Raw genomic sequence first — 16,640 nt, 5'->3', positions numbered from 1 at the left:
AAATTCCTGCTAGCTTCAGTTTTAAGGATGTATTCCCTTCCTAGTGTTGTTGAGCGTGTTTCTGTTTTGAAGGAGTTATTGCGGTTATCGTTCAGGAGCTAAGAATCCAGCTTCTTAAATTTTCAAGCACGCCACAAATCTGTCTCGTTTTTGACTGTTAACTGGCCGGATTTTTGTTAATCGTGAGGATTTTTTGCAGCAAAAACTAGACCGAAATTATAAAGTTAATGTACTTTTTCTCGCAATTCTTCTGAAAATACAGGCTTTATGTTCATATTTCTATGTTTTCTGAATACGAATCCGTACATTAATTTGTTTATGAATTGACATTATTGATTTACCGCCCTAATTTTCGGGAATTTCTCCAGATTAAAAAAAAGCTTGCTACCGGAGTTTGTAAAGCTGTCATGCAGTCTAATTATTCGTTTTTCTACTTTACGTTTAAATCGTCAAAACTTATTCATTTTGCATTTTAACTATTCTTTAGTAGATTTCAAAAACATTTTAAATAAAGTGTAGTGGAATTGGAGGGAATTCAACATTAGAAATACTGCTTTGAAATCTTAACACTTTTTTATGCAATTTCACTTCTGCTTCCTCCACTTCTCTATCCTTTTCATAACTCAATCGTATATCAATTGGTATTGCTATCCTTATCCAAAATCTGTTCTGCATATGAAGTTAAAAGGTTAAAGAATGAAGGGAATGACATACGATAAAAGAACAGTGAATCATAAAATTGAGGAAAAGAAAATGGATTTGAAAATCAAGGTTAAGATTGAAATGGAAAATAGTAGTTTGGCCTGGAAGGTCTTCGAAGTTTTCCGTTAAACTTTTTCACCATGAATACATGATATTTCGGAGTAGGGGTGGGTTCCTGGCGATGTCCAAGTTCCGATAACACTAGTTAATTACTAGTTCCAAGGCTACCAATTAGTTCTTACTTTTACAAAAAGTCCTTGTAAACCAATGATTACAAGTACTACAATTTACAACAGCGTGATATAAATTTTTTTTTTCATTATAAATCCAATTTATCCTTTTTGAGAAATATTTCGATAATTTCCGAAGGTTCTCAGGATTGCATAGTTTTCTTCTATTACTTTAACGTTGCTCGGAAATATTCCTGCGGGAAGGTAAGGTGGGAGAGGGAAGAGAAAGCATCTTCTACTTCTTTTACAGATAAGCAATTTTTAAGCGCTTATGACATTCAAATCAAGAAGGAAGCAATAATTTAAGATTTTCAGAAAGATACTTTGTTATATGTTTTACATATTTTTCAGATTTATTTCAACTTTAAGAAGAAAACACCGGCGAGAGAAAGGACGTTATTGTTACCTGATCATGTTTCGGTGGATGCAACTGTACCACTTTATCCGAAACTTATTTTCTAACTTTTGACTGAAACTGATATAACACTTTTGAAAGCTGTTCACATATCAATGATAAAATGCAACATTACCAACAACAAATATTAAAACAATGCTCACAAATTATGATGGAAAAGAGATTTTCTCCCAAAACGCTGATGTCTCGTAGTTAACTATAATGTGGAAAGTGAAAGGTCTAGCAAATTCTTGCGCATCAATTCTCGGTTTGGTTTAGGATGAAAAGATAAAAGGAAACTTCATTTTATTTACTGTTTTGGGATTTAGGGTTGCGTAAGAATGGCTGATATTTTAGATTCCAAATTTCGCTTAATTTTGTATTGAATTCGTTTTAATTTTTTTTAGAAATTTTTGTTAAATTTGGTCTAAATTCCTTTTTTAATTTTCTAATATCTTATTTCCTTTATTTCATAGCTGCAGTTTCTATTTGTCTAATCTTTGCATAAAAAAGCGTTTCAATTCAAAAATAAGCTAAGATAATGTCAACAATTATAATGGCGACGATCCCACAAAACTTATGATTTTTTTACCTTTTGAATTTCTCGACATTAAAATTATTTAGTAATTTTGTTTCAGTAGCACTTTTTGACCATTTCCATTTTTAATTTATCAGATTTTATTCTGTTCCTTTCTTCAAACATTTCATTTGATTTTTGGAATATACTCATCTTTCAGGATGTCGTACCAAATACAAACTCATTTTGGGAGAAACTTTTCTAAACAAATCAAGAAATTATGAATTGCCAGTATTAACTTAATATTTCGTGATGATTCATTTATAATGCGCTCTTCATGAATGATAGGTACTTGTTAGTTCGATACATGATTATATCACGTGTATTGCTATGAAGTTCTTACTTAGGAAGCGCTAATTAGTAAGACGTTTCAAATGAATGTTAGTATGAGGCAGTTGAAGAGTGAAAGTGAATGATAATACATTCTAATGTTCATCAAAAATTTTCTGGAATAATTTATGTTTCAACAATAATTTAGCGACAAATTCTGCAGCTATGCAAAAGACCAATTTTCTAATGAATTTTTGAACTTGCTAACCTCCCTAGAATCCTTTTCTTGTCACTGCTGATGATTCTTATTTGGGACTCTTTACTAAGGTATGATCAGTGGTTTTGGCGCTTTTTCATTTTTTTTTTATATCTTCATTTCAAACCAACTCACCATTGATTGAATCCTGATAATAGATGATATTATGTTTCACGCTATAGAACACATTAAACAGGTGTTAAACTCAACACAACTTTGGGCGGTAACTTACGCAAAATGCAGTCATACTTGGATGATAAAATTAAGTTTGAATTTTGGGAATGATTAGGGAACATATCCGAAAAATTGGGTAGCTCATGAAAACAGGGAAGTGTTAATGGTTAAGCAATATTGAAAAAACAGATGAAAAAGCAAGTGTTTCCTGAACTTCAAATAATTAGTGAAAAAGGTGCAAGCAAAGAGCGATTTGTTCGCCGATCTGAAAATAGATGTCGCGCACACTTTTGGCGGAAAAATTCTGTGTAATTTGAGTTCTCCATTGAGCGTTTACAGAATTATCCTTGGAAAGAAAGGAAAAGAAAAAAGTTGCCTTCAAGTAGCGTCAAGAACTGCAAATCATGATGGTTGGGGATGTAAACTTATGTACCATAAACTTGCTTGCTGGTAACGAAGGATTCTCTACTCTGATTCAATTTCATTCAACTTTGCTAGGGTTTCCAGGAATTTTGGTAAGAATCCGTGACTTTTAGAGCACATTTAAAAAGTAGTTGCTGAACTAAATTTACTGGTCAGAACTTATCGAAATACTTTTTATGCCTTGCAAAAGAGACAAATTAAAATTTTCTACTTATCACAACAAAGTTATGTTTACGACACATATTAACTCGTTGTTTTGATTTACTTATTAACTCTTATTGTTATTCATTGTTTGAAATTTTTTGATACATAAAAGGAGCGAAAATGTACGCTTGAAGGCAGATGTCACCATGAATCAGTTTGTTAATCAATAATTAATATGGAACGAAAATTTTTTTCCTAATTTCATTTCCCACTAAGATTGAATTCGGTTCTTCTACATTAAAGGATTAAAGGACGATTTAAGCTTTTGATTTACTTTTAAATATTAACCTATGGGTTGTTTTTATTATCTTTTGATAATATGCTGTTCTTTTAAATGTCACCTCATGTTTTAAATATGATGATCATTTTAAAAATATTTCACTTCAAGAATCCTTTTTTAAATTTTACAAACAGAAATTCAATATTATGAATAAAATGTGCCTTTTGGTACATGTCATCTTTTCTTAACAGGTTATCAGATCATCTGATTATCTGTTCAGTAAAATAATTTTGACGTTTCTTATTTCAAAAGATGCAAATTTTCCCCTAAAAACACATGACTCTTTCATGTAAAGAGATCATTCGACTTACTGAGTAGTATTATGGTGTATTTCTGAGTGTAATAAATAATTTAGAAAGTTTACAAATGCCATGTAAATGCCATGTTACTTTACATTCAATTTAACTAAATTCTCTTCTCTCGTTTTTTTTCAAAACAACAGAAAATATATTTCTGTTGAAGTCCAATGAATAGTTACAAGGCCTACTTTAAATGACAAGAAATTTTTCTTTTAATTTAAAAGATCAAGCGAGATGGATTTTTATATTTCCATGTTTTTTTTATTTTGTCAAAAAAAGTTTGTGTGAGATTTTCGAAGGAATTGTATCGCTTTTTAATTTTGTTGCATCATTTTCAGTGCTTGATTAAAAAGAGATCTCATTATCAATTCTCCACTCTAATTCAATTATATTCAGCTTCGTTAGGATTTCCAGGGATTTTCAATAAAATTTGTCATCCTTAAGCCACATTTAAAAAATAGATCATCTTGGATTACCATGTAATCTCATACCTTGATATTACTGTGTGGTTTGATTATCTTAACTATTAATAGGGATTGGGTGGAAAAGATCGCACTTATATATATAAAAATATATTTATTCCCTAGAACATATATGCTTGAAATTGTGGAGTGGGAAACATTATTAACTTGTTCTGCAAGATACAAAATCTGCGATATGCAATCATGTCTTATATTCTTCCTCTTTGCTCTCACATTAATAACTTTAAATGAAGTGATAGTTGCTGAAAACGTTTCAATCCACCTTTTTTGCGTATTCTATGGGTTGATTTCAAACAACACAAAAAATGCTTCAAATAAGTTGAAATACGATTCAAATAAGATTTTAAAACTTCGAACAAGATCCATTTGATAAATTAAGATAGTTTAGAGGAAATTTTGCGAAACTAAGGTTATTTATTGCTTTGCCTAAGCGACAAAAGCACATTTCATCATAATAGGTAAATAGCTATCTGATGAATAATGCTCTTTTGTTCTACTGTAAAAGTGTTTACCTTGAGGAACAAAAAGTTGCCTATTCAGTGGGAATATTGCCGCTTACCTTTGACTTCATGTCCTTTGCTTTCCTTTCACTTATATCTTTTTATAGTGACAACTTTTCCACTAGTTTTTCACTCATTGCTGAGAAAATTAAAAAATACACGAGCACAACGGCAGTATTTGATACATTTACAAATAAGTTCATAAAAATTAAATTTAAGTCAAAATGCCGATGAAATTTTATCATGTATTTGAATTTGCACAGTACCAGGCTGTTAATGTCATCCGGAGATACGTCATATTGAATTTATTTCACGTTACCAATCATATTATTTTTTTTTATTTATTGATTTGTATCAGTGATGGTGATCAAACTGATGCGATGTTTGTTTCGACTCATAAATTTGAATTAAGCCTTTCTTTTCAGCGCTACAAACACTATAAAGTGAGTCAGCTGAAGTGTGCCATAGAATGACAACAGTTTATTTGTTTGCTGGCACATTACTTTTGCCTGTACTTTTCGTTTGGTAAGATATCTTCTGTTGATGATTACAGCAACTGTCAGATGAATCGTCTGAACTTTTTCAATTTCACAGTTCTCCACTTCAGAAATACTTGTAAATATGCCAAGTTGGGAAGTCAAAATTTCAAAATAATTATTATTAAAAAATATTCCATAAAATCCATAATTATTCGAAATTTGTCCAAAATTAAAATTTGTTTGAATTAATTTTCAAGTTATCTCAGAACCATTTTCTTGTCATGCTTTTTTTGACAAAAAAAAAATTCAAAACTGAAGCAATGCCCCAATGGATCGTGCCAGACGATCAGATAAAGCTCTGGAACAAATTGCATCGGCTATCAACGGTGCTCTGAGGCTGCGTTATGGGAAACGATCACACAACCCTGATCTGTACGATAAAATCATCACACCACCGTTAGTTTAACCTGTTCGGTCCATCGTCACCTATGTGTCAACTCTCATGTTCATAACACTGTTAAAAGATTTACAGTAGGAATAAGATTTGCTCTATTATGAGAATATGGACAAGAGTGAAATAATAAAGTGCTTAAGGAAGTGAAAAATCCTTAGGCTTTCGAATTTGGAGAAACTGAAATGTAGTTTTGGAGCCAAGCAAAGCAAAGTTTTCAGTAATCAAGATGTGTGATATTCATGGTTGCTATTGAGGATAACAAAAAGTTTAGTGTCTGAAAGAAATTCTCATATCCTTACAGAAAAGAATTTACCCAGTTTTTTGAATTTCTCAATTGTTTCCATTCCAAATTCATTGCATCTTTCCCGAGATAAATTGGGATTTGTAATCTGCAGTGAGGACATGTGGGCGGGAATTACTTGTGGATATTTCTCTTTCTAACATCCAAAGAAATAGCTGAAATTATTCCATAGGAAAGGTATTTTCTTTATCAGTACTGGATTTAGGCCCTAATAAATTTTTTCTAGAGAAACTTTTCCCAGACTCGTACCTAAATAAACTAGGAACATCAGATTTTCTGGCTAAAACAATGGCTTTGTTGTGCACTGCTTGCAAAAAAAGTTCAAAAGAAACAAAAGTTCGCACTGGTGATGTAGGATTTGTATTTCTTTCGTCTCTCTGGGTTTTCTTTTGAAATGACTGCGCTATTTACCGTAAAACCAAATAAGCTTTCACTAAAATAGGAAGAGAGAAATTCTTGGTGAAAAACTTTTATAGATAAATTTTTTGCCATCAAGTTTTTTAGACACATAAAAGATCGATATTTTAAGCTTTCGTAGGGTCATTTTTATTTGTTGATGTAAGTATTTCGTTTAAATCTTTGTCTTACAAAACTCAACATTACAATTACAAAACTTTGTTACAAATTAGAACTGCCATTCCGGTTCGAATGTAAAGAATATTCTGCAGGATCGAAAAGAAGATGCAAATAAGCTACTTTTCATGATAAGCAAACAGTAATTCTGTATTGGTTATGAAAATGAGCCAAGAGTAGATAGTCCTGAAATTATTATGTCGGCATGATGTACTGCACCTTAATAACAACAAATTAATACCCGAATTTAAAACATGTATTTTTCGAATCGATTTCTTAACAGAAGTGGTGTTTATAGGGAGGAAGACAAACTTTTACCATTAGCTGATCGAATTGTTGCATCACTGAATAGAGCGGAACGATTAAGGTATGCTATCCATTTTGATGAAAATTTAGACAAAAATCCCATTTACAAAAATTTTTTACAATATGCAAAATATCAAATAAATATGGCGGGATTGCAGAAGGGACTTGATGAGACAGACTTGATTTAAAGAATTTTATAAAAGATAAATCACAAAAAGGAATAGTTTCAGATTTGGCTGAGACTAAAATAAAATATTCGGGATGCTCCAGATATAAGCCGATCGTTTATCAAATTGTATCGATATAAGTGATTTATCGATAGTATTCTGGTATTTGATGGTAAAAACAAGGGGTCACGTCATTCTATTGGAAAATATATTTTTAATAAAATTGTCACTCTGTTGTTAGATGCATACGTGTAGGGGGTGGACAAGTAAAATGATGAAACTGAAGTAGGGCAGAAGCGGACTGATGGTAATTGCTTTTTCAAAAAGCTATCGACGATTTTATGTCTCCATCAATTGACACTTTTGTCGTCTAAGTCCGACATTCAAATACAGCATTACTTTCCGTCACAAATATTAGAGAAGTTCAGAGAAGAGTATTTCTTCTCACTAAGCACAGTATGTTTGATCTTATTTTAAACTGTCCACTATTTACTGCCGTAATTCTCACTTCTGAGCCTAAAATTCAAAACTTCAAACTTTTCGAAAAATTTCTGCAGTTTTAGTCGCACGCACCAACATTTTCACTGCAAGTCGCATAAACTGTATTGTTTTATATGCAATTTAGCAGTATGCAAATAACTAACAAAACGTGAAAAAAAAATTTTGAAATATGAATTCAGAATGCCTGGAAAAATTTACTTATCCTTAGTGGAATTCACTGACCTAATCCTAGTTTTAAGACGGTTCATTTGAATGATTTATTAGAAAGTCTTCAATCAGCACCCGATAGTGCGATTAATCAGTTACTTGTACAGAATAAAGCAACTAAAACACATCATTTAATGGCAGTATAATCACGGAGAATAAGTATGTATATAGAAAAGACTAGATCCTAAAATCAGAAAACAAGCTTTGAGGACAGAGACGGTCCGAGCAAAAAAGACCGCACATCAATCGTATGGAATCACTAAATGTCTTCATAGGTGTTGAGAGCGGTGAGTCTTTCACAAGATCAACTTTCAACAAGCAGAAATATCGGAAAACTCTAACTCATAAAATATTTCAGCGTACTTTCAGCAATGCATATTAGTCAAGACCAGGCGTGTTTCAATCTACCTATGAATGATGTGGTCACATTTTGCTTAAAAATAGAAATTTCAAAATCTGAAAGCAAAAATAAACTTCGCCGAGAAATACATGCATGCATGTGTATGATCATGAAAGGTTTTCGATGATGTCATAATTGTGGCACAGTGTGATTCTGTTTCTTCATTAATGACCGATCCAAACTGGAAAAACAAATGGTTGAATAATGGGGTAATTGATTAATTAGTCCTTGTTTGATCTTTCTGTTGATCTTTTTTCATTTTCTTTTTTGCATTTTATAGATGTCACCTCACGATTTAGAAGTGACATTGGACGAAATTTGCGCCAGAAATTTCGACTTTCATCTTGTATTGGACGAAATTTCGTTCAATGCAAGATCTGAAATATTGACTTTCCAACCGGAGAATGGATTGAGAGGAAAGGATTGACCGGCACTATAAGCCTCTTTCAATCAAGGCTAATGCACGGCCTTGACCGACGTGGACTTATAGTACCATTATATGACGTGCTCATCGTTCAACCCAACTGTCCTGGCCCTTGTCATTTATTCATGCTTGATTATTTACATGGATAAAGTATTCAGTTGATTTGTGAGACATTTGCACAAGATTTGTGAGAAATCAAATGCAACATTACAAGATCAAAAACGCAGAAATTAAAGTCAGAAAAATTTGACCGACTTTTTTGTAATTTCATCATAAAATTCTGTTGGCATAAGCGTTAATGTGACTGTCACTGAGGCATCATCCAAGCATGACTTCATTGCTTTGTTCTGAAATGAAAACGGATAAAATTGGCGTAAATTGTCCAAAAAATCCGATGTTTTTTAAGAATAACTTACATACGAAATACTGAAGTAAGTATTTAAATCATACTGAAGAACAATACTGTAATTCTGCTTATATCTGAAGATAGTTCTGTATAAAATTTACAGCTCTTTTTTGGTGGTCTTTGCCGACGGGAAGAGGAATCAGAGATTAAAGTTCGTTTCCTATCATTAGATATGAAAAGAGGAAGATAGACTAAAACAGTTAAACAAATAATCTTGTGAATTGATCACTTAGTCTTCTTCAGCCAATGAAAACTTCTGTGTCTCAACTGAGTGATGAGTAAAACTGGATGAAGTCTTGGATGGAGTAACCTTAAAAGCCATAACATTTCGTCCATCCACTTCAATGATTCGCTGATTGATAAGCAATCCATTGCGACTAGCACTTGATTTTTGCATCACAGCTGTGATAAGATTATCTTTAAATGAGAATCCTAACAAGCCAGCTGCATCTTTATGTAACGTTATCGTCCTGGCCAATGGTCTAAAGACTATAGAAAAGACTTATAAAATTTTAAAGGAATATTCCGAGTTGCACAGCATTTCTTGAAAACCTTAGAAGATAAACCATATTATTTCCTATCAAAGTCATGAATTATTTTATTATAATAAAAGTGGTAACAATTATTCAAATAGGATTGTTCAATATCACTCCTCTAAATTCAGTATCGGTATCCACTGGGATTATTTGAAAGACTCTTCTGATGTTGATTAGGTCACCGAATATTTCCAATGCGTCATGTATTCATGCTTTGGTTAGTAAATCAAGCATAATTAATGATTGATTAAACTTTTGTTCCCTGTTAAAACTTTAGCAATTCCCTTTCTAATGTTTTGAAAATGGGGCTTTGTGACCAGTAGGTATATCTGTATCCTGTAATTAGTTATCATTTTTAACAGTGTGGGTAAATAGGTTATTGGGCCATCAGTCAGTATTTGCTTCCTACAAATAATGACCGTTATGGTCACTCAAGGTCCCTATGGCAACTATAACCTGTCGTCTTCTTCAGTATGAATCAGCCTTTTATATCCTACATATCCTTTCTACCCACGGTCATATTTCCACACTTCAACTTTAACTGTTTCTTCTATGTTTTTGCGCATTGTTCCTGCTATTTTGACTTATCTTCAAAGTAGTGAAGAGAAAAACTAGAGCTACCAAGCGCAGATCAGTCCAATCATTGGTCTACCAACAGTGTTGCTGAAAGAATTTTTTTAGTTATTAGGACTTGAGCAGGTAAATTCATCGCATATAGGCCCTCTTGTCTCCTGCTGATAGTATTCCTTAGATACAGGAATTACTAAACGAATTCCATCTGCTCCATCTTAAGCGGTGATCCAGACAAGACTTCATCGAAAGTGTACTCGATCATCGTTCTGCATTCGGTCTGATATTCTTATCAGAAGACCTCTTAGAATGACTATTCTTCAAAGTTATCACCACTATGGAAAGAAAACATACTGGAAGCAGAGAAGGGATGCGATTCTGTGTAATACTAACTAACATTGTCATTTATTTTATGGATTCCGAAAGAATTTCATTTTTTTAAATTTCTATTAACTATTTTTAAAGAGCGTTTCATTTCAAATGTCAATTAACCGTGTACCTATCTCTGAGCATAAGAACCACTTCATGTTTTGATTTCTTCATCATATCCATCACCTAAAAATACAAGATTTATCATAAGATATAATTGCTTTTTAGCATTGTTTAGATTTTAGGAAAACATATTTTGAAAAAAAGAAAATTGCGAAAAAATTTTTTTTAAAAATTCCAACTAACTTTTTGTCCGGTCATCCCAAGCACTTCAGTACCATTTAAATTAAGCAGCTGATCACCAAATCGGATACCGGCAGCTGCAGCTGGGGAACCTTCGGCTACTAATTGAATAAAAACACCCTAAAACACCGGAAAAATGATGATCTCTAAAAATTTGATATATATAATGCACTGGACCTCTTTGTACAGATTTCATTCCAGATACAGTAACTGAAATTTTATAAAAAAATATGAATTTGAATAGTTAACACCAAGAACTGAGCCCAAATCCGTAGTCCCATGGCTACTTTTCAACTGTATTTGGCCAGTACATATGTAACGGTTTCAGAACTCTTCGGAAAATATGGAAACTTAACCGATCAATATATGCCAAACTGTCATTCTGGTCAATTGGAAGCCTCTGCAACATAAGCCTTTTGATTTGGTACCATAAAAGTTCCTGAGGAAACAATAACGAGTGAACCGGATGACGATACCTGATTAACGGCTCGCATCTTCAGTCCATACTTTTTACCTTTGATGCGATTAAGGATCACTTTGCGAACACCATGAGTAAGATTTGCTTTAGCAAGACCAGAACATTGCGACGTTATCGGTGCGATAATGTATTCATTCTCTAATGAGGCCAACCTATTTGACATATATGGTTGGATTGCAACTGATTGCGGACAGGGAAGATGCACTGTCATTACTTCCGGTAATTGCGTAGACGGTTTCTGGAAGGAGTCAAAAAGTTTACCGGTTTTTCAAATCAAATTTTGACCCTTCCGAAAGAAATTTATCAGATTTAATATCCTAGAACTTCCAAAAACTAACTAACGGATAAAAAATTAACCATCAACAATCTCCAAAATCTTACGTAATTCCTCATCGAGAAAAATTCTTAATCTATCACTTATTACAAGTTGACATATGCGTTGAAAAAAATTTTCAAGTCTTACGAGCATAGAAATATGCTGTGGTTGGGCAACGCTTTCATGGTAAGATGGAAGTGATGGATATTCCAGCATTTCTTTTGGAGCTGCAATTTGCAAAAAACTATTCAAAATAAAATTTTAGATTTATTTACAAAAGTGTTTTTTGACTTTTCATCTTACAATAGATGAAGTCCGGCATATACTTCTAATGCGCCTTTCACGAATGAACTAATGTCTAGGAGTAATATAATAGTTGGACTGATAACAGATTTGTATCAATTTCTCTGAAATTGATACAAATCTATTTGTTTTTTCCATTCCTTCCCATGCAGGTTAAAGTGGAATAAAAAGTCGTTTCGTCTTTCAGTTTTAAATATTAAGAAACAGCAAAGATCATTCTTGGCTTAGGTTTCTTCATATAGAATAGGAAATATTTCTGGGAACAAAGCGTCTCTACGCCATCTTTCTGGTACCGTTTCCCTTTTCTTCCAGCACATTTTCAATTTCTCTTGAACATTAATAATTTTCACCAAGTTTCGTGGCAAATTATTCACTCTCAAAATGTGCAAATATTCTTATGACCAATGAAATATAAAAAGTGAACAGATATTGAGGTTTTTTGCATAACAGATGCAAATGACTTAATCATGCGAAAGTAACTCCAGTGAAGCAGTCATCCTCAATTAAATCAAATTACAAAATGCAACATCTTATGATAACTACCGCGCAATGTATTACCTTCATTTTATCACAATAAGTAAATCAAATCTTGCAGTATTTGGAGTTTTGGAGTGTATTATCTTCAGTTGAAAAAGTAATGCTTATCAATATTCAAGATTAAAAATTTATATAAACCTGTTGACAATGTGCTTTCATCGACTGCCTCGTAAATTCGTCCCTCTGAAACTCTAGTTCAGTGAATTTTAAATCAGAAATGAATTGATTTGAAATGATTTCATTTTTTGCTCAATTTCAAAGTGTCATTAACATGGAAAATCTATTTTAAACTTCTGCTTCAAAAGATCAAAATGTTTTTTCGCCTTTCTTATAAATAGGAAAGTGAATGAAACTAATCCTTAATTTTTGAGTTTTTTCTTCCGCAAAATTAAACTGACTTAACAGTATTTTGACATTTTAATCAGCCAGAAGACTGGTATCGATTGATTGAGGGATGAGTCAAGGAGCAATCCAAAGCAGTTGGAAATGAATAAATTAAAACAAAACAATTTGATCTCTTTCATGAATTTCATAATGAGAATACTTCATAATCAAATAAATATTTTACAGTGGTTTTTGTAAGTAATAATGAGAGAATGGTACGATCGCTCGTCCAAATCATCAGTATAATCCGACCACTCTGTTGAAATAAATGATTCGTAGCTCAAATTTAAATTTCACAACTCAAAACTGTTCGAGAGAATTGTAAGATACACTGAACTACTCACGGACGGAAGAATTTGATTCGTAGAGCGGAGCAGATGGTTCTGCGGTAGAACGAAATGGCGGAGAATCGTGACTTGAACAGCTGCCATATTGCTGTAAATTATATTACTCAAAATCAACATTTTGAAACAAAATTAAACAGAAATTGTGTGATTTCCTTGAATGAATGATTGGGTTAGCTGTTGGGTATCGGATATATTTGTTTAACCAATTTCACGAAAACTGTAAGATACATTGAACGAATGGAAGAATGTGATCGTAGAGAAATGGTTCTGTGCAAGAACGGAATGGCGAAAAATCGTGACCTGAACAGCTGTGCTCGCAGTTCAGGCTAGCGATCACGTGCTCTATGTTTTAGGAAAGTAGCGGTAACATTAATCGAGACAGTAAATTCTTGGCTGATATTATGTGTTTATAAATATGATTATCTATTTACTCATTTACTATCTCCATCAATTTCTTTAAAAAGCTTTTTGATGCTGCCGAAGATTTCAGCCAATCAAATTTTTAGTCAATACTTACAAAAAGAAAATCTAAGACTTTGTAACTGGTTATAACTTATTTGTTACGGAGTGACGGAATTCAAGGTCATTAATTTGAATGCCTTCGAGACACAGAAATTTTTTAAGGAAATACCCTAAATTACGGCGCAAACTGGTATCTACAGGATTTCTTCTAATTATAAATTAGAAGGAATTTTTCAGTTCTGGTTTTTTCTGAAAAATATTTCGAAAAAAAGAAAATTTTTAGATATTGCTATCATAGCACGGGGCATTATGAAAATAATCCGAACTGATCGAACATGTTCGATCCCTTGAACTCTTCCCACGATATCCATAAATTGGTAATTTGTCTAATCAATAATTGCCTTTTGATGAAGTGCCTTTTGATGAATCAATCATCAGTTCGAAGCCATCTAAATTTCAAGAATTTTGTGTTTTCAAATTTTTGAGGAGGAATTGAAAACATTGCCACCTGATATTGATATTGATCAACCAATAAATCCTCCAGGGTTGGATATAGTGGCATTTCCTAGAAGTACATTGAAATGTGATAAGTATTACTGGTTAAATATGCTGTCGAAATAATCCAGCACAGTTTACAAAATTTAGTGAGACTATAATGCAACGAGGAGAAAAGTTGAAGAGGGTTTTTCTCAAATTTCAGAAGAATAATTCAAGATCGTAAGGCTGATCAAAGAAATTTCGCCTTTCCTTTCCCATCAACTTGTAAATTCGAAAACACGATCGAATCTTACACTCATCAAACGATTTGGACTTGTGTGATCTGCTCAGTACCCACCTTCCTACTCTTCTTTTGTCAACACATCCAAAAGTGTGTAAACAATATACTTAATGCATTAAGGACGCATTTCCTATCAAAAATAAAAAAAATTACAAAATGAAAATTTCAAATTTCGACACATATAAAAAATTTTCAATATTTTTGGACAATAATATTTCATATTAATTCCAGAAGATTTTTCAAGCAGCATTTGTTCAAAAAGCATTAATAATTGGTGCAACAAAGTGAAACAAAATCGAGAACCCGGTCAATCCGATCGCTGAACAAACAATTGGAAGCAACTGTCAGGTCGGGTGGATGGCAGTAACACCTCGTAACGAGGTGATCGACTGGTCGACTGACTGCGCCAACCAGAGGGACGAATCTGATCGTGGACAGACAGAGAAATGGACAGAGAATTGGTAAGCAAGCGAAAGGACAAAGGATGTGGGTGAACAAATAACGGATGGGTGGATAGATGAACTGATGCGTTATGGTGTGACCAGTTCATTCTGACCAGGCATAGTTCACGCTTCATAAAGCTACATTTGGGATTGTGATTGCGAAGAAAAGCGTAAGAAAAGCCTCTCGAGAGAATTGAACTTAGTTTTTGTGTTCCTCAACGTCACAACTCATGGGACAAATCATTCAAGGGATAAATTATTACATTCTTCCATCTTTCATTTTCTGAAATAAATTTCTCAAAAAAAAAGCAACTGTGCACTACAGTTGACCCAAAGATTCTCTCTCATTAAGATATTTTATACATAGCTAAATTTGGTTCAATTCAAAATACTTTGAGGTTCGAATGAATCCACAATTATGAACATGAATAGGATTACAGTAGCTGAAGTTGATTTTCCCAGAAAATCGATATGAATTAAACTTTGTGAAGATCGATAGGGCAAACAACAAGTGCCGATGATTGTCAGCGGGCAAATAACTGGAAAATAATGTCTGCCATCTTGTAGCTTCAAATGACTACCAAATGAAAATGACGGTGACAACGTTGACAGTGCAATGCTCTACTCTTTACTGTGGAAAATGGCAATGCATCTACGAAAATCGAAGAAGTACTGTTTCAGTGAACCAATTATTACTGCTTTTAATGGTTTCACTTGTACAATGAAACTATTTCAGGCTCTTAAATTAGCTAAATAGGCAAGATATGACAATTTCATACCACTGTAGATATCAATAGTTACCGTTTCGTTTTCAAAAAGTTAATTGGGCAGACAACTGAAGGATTTCAAAATCAAACTGAAATTTTGAAAAAGCAGGAAATTCGGTTTTTTGAAGTTTTTTGAATCAAAAGAAGTCGTATCATGTGAATGATGGCAGTACAGTAGTTGGTTATCAGATGATTTTTAACGACATGTTTGTTGTATAAATCCATTGTCAAGGAACAGAGAATGAACCAACCTAGGTGTGATAATTAATAATCAGTTATAAAATAAGTTTTAGGTGATGAATGGGGCGCTCATAAAAGTGAGATGAGTGGAAAAATGGAACAGATTTTTTAATGAGAAATTATTGCCGCCTAGATTTCATCTAAATTTTTTCAATCCAATTAAATCTCTCGGACCACCACCAACGAACTGACTAGACAATTTAACGCCTTCCTCTCTTTGAGTTCACAGTCATCATTAATGGATAAGAAAATAATGGGACGTTTTATGAAATATTATTGTTATCAACTTCAAAGATGAAACCTTCAGGCCTTCCGTGCTTTGAAACTCTTCAGTTGTTTGCTTAATTTACTTTTTGAAAACGAAACGGTAAAGATACCTACAATGGTATGGAATTGTCATACCTTGCGTATTTAGCTAATTTAAGAGCCCTTGCGATAACAGACTTACTGAAATGTATATGGGATGTAACGCCAATTCACCTTCTAAAGATATCACAGTTCTGTATTGAAGGCGATAAATTAAGTAGCGTGTCAGTACTCCCAATAAAATATTCTGTGTTGGACTACCATATCAATCACTCCCAGCTTATACCAATTTTTTGCTGTCCTTGATAATACTGTTTAATGTAGTATTAGAATTCCATTCTCTCAAAATGTTAAATGTAGTATTGAAATTCCATTCTCAAGAAAATTTATTTCCAGCCAAGTTATGAATTCTCTGATCTTTAATGAAATTAAAATTATATTTAGCATAGAGCAGCATAAAGTGGAAAATTTCTTGTATTTTTGAAGTGTCTT

At 33.0% G+C, this 16,640-nt stretch overlaps 4 protein-coding genes across 4 annotated transcripts; 1 reads left to right on the top strand and 3 right to left on the bottom strand.

The window, feature by feature from the left end:
- Positions 1-5,598: 5,598 nt before the first annotated feature.
- Positions 5,599-7,092, top strand: LOAG_00983 (hypothetical protein; the record flags this gene model as incomplete). The annotated part of the gene is made up of 2 exons (XM_003136523.1): positions 5,599-5,726; positions 6,897-7,092. 2 exons carry the CDS (start codon positions 5,599-5,601, stop codon positions 7,090-7,092), a joined length of 324 nt encoding a protein of 107 aa, XP_003136571.1.
- Positions 7,093-8,839: 1,747 nt separating this feature from the next.
- Positions 8,840-9,599, bottom strand: LOAG_00982 (hypothetical protein; the record flags this gene model as incomplete). Its single annotated transcript, XM_003136522.1, has 3 exons — positions 8,840-8,950; positions 9,320-9,491; positions 9,562-9,599. 3 exons carry the CDS (start codon positions 9,597-9,599, stop codon positions 8,840-8,842), a joined length of 321 nt encoding a protein of 106 aa, XP_003136570.1.
- Positions 9,600-10,598: 999 nt separating this feature from the next.
- LOAG_00981 (hypothetical protein) lies at positions 10,599-11,797 on the bottom strand (the record flags this gene model as incomplete). The annotated part of the gene is made up of 4 exons (XM_003136521.1): positions 10,599-10,670; positions 10,791-10,907; positions 11,264-11,503; positions 11,729-11,797. 4 exons carry the CDS (start codon positions 11,795-11,797, stop codon positions 10,599-10,601), a joined length of 498 nt encoding a protein of 165 aa, XP_003136569.1.
- Positions 11,798-13,141: 1,344 nt separating this feature from the next.
- On the bottom strand, positions 13,142-14,176 carry LOAG_00980 (hypothetical protein; the record flags this gene model as incomplete). The annotated part of the gene is made up of 2 exons (XM_003136520.1): positions 13,142-13,240; positions 14,123-14,176. The coding sequence occupies 2 exons, from the start codon at positions 14,174-14,176 to the stop codon at positions 13,142-13,144; spliced, it is 153 nt and encodes a 50-aa protein (XP_003136568.1).
- Positions 14,177-16,640: the final 2,464 nt, after the last annotated feature.

Source organism: Loa loa (genome assembly GCF_000183805.2).
Source record: "Loa loa unplaced genomic scaffold supercont3.17, whole genome shotgun sequence".
In the NCBI taxonomy this organism is placed as follows: Eukaryota; Metazoa; Nematoda; class Chromadorea; order Rhabditida; family Onchocercidae; genus Loa; species Loa loa.
Note: the sequence above shows the minus strand (reverse complement) of the source record. Positions and strands in the feature narration are given on the sequence as shown.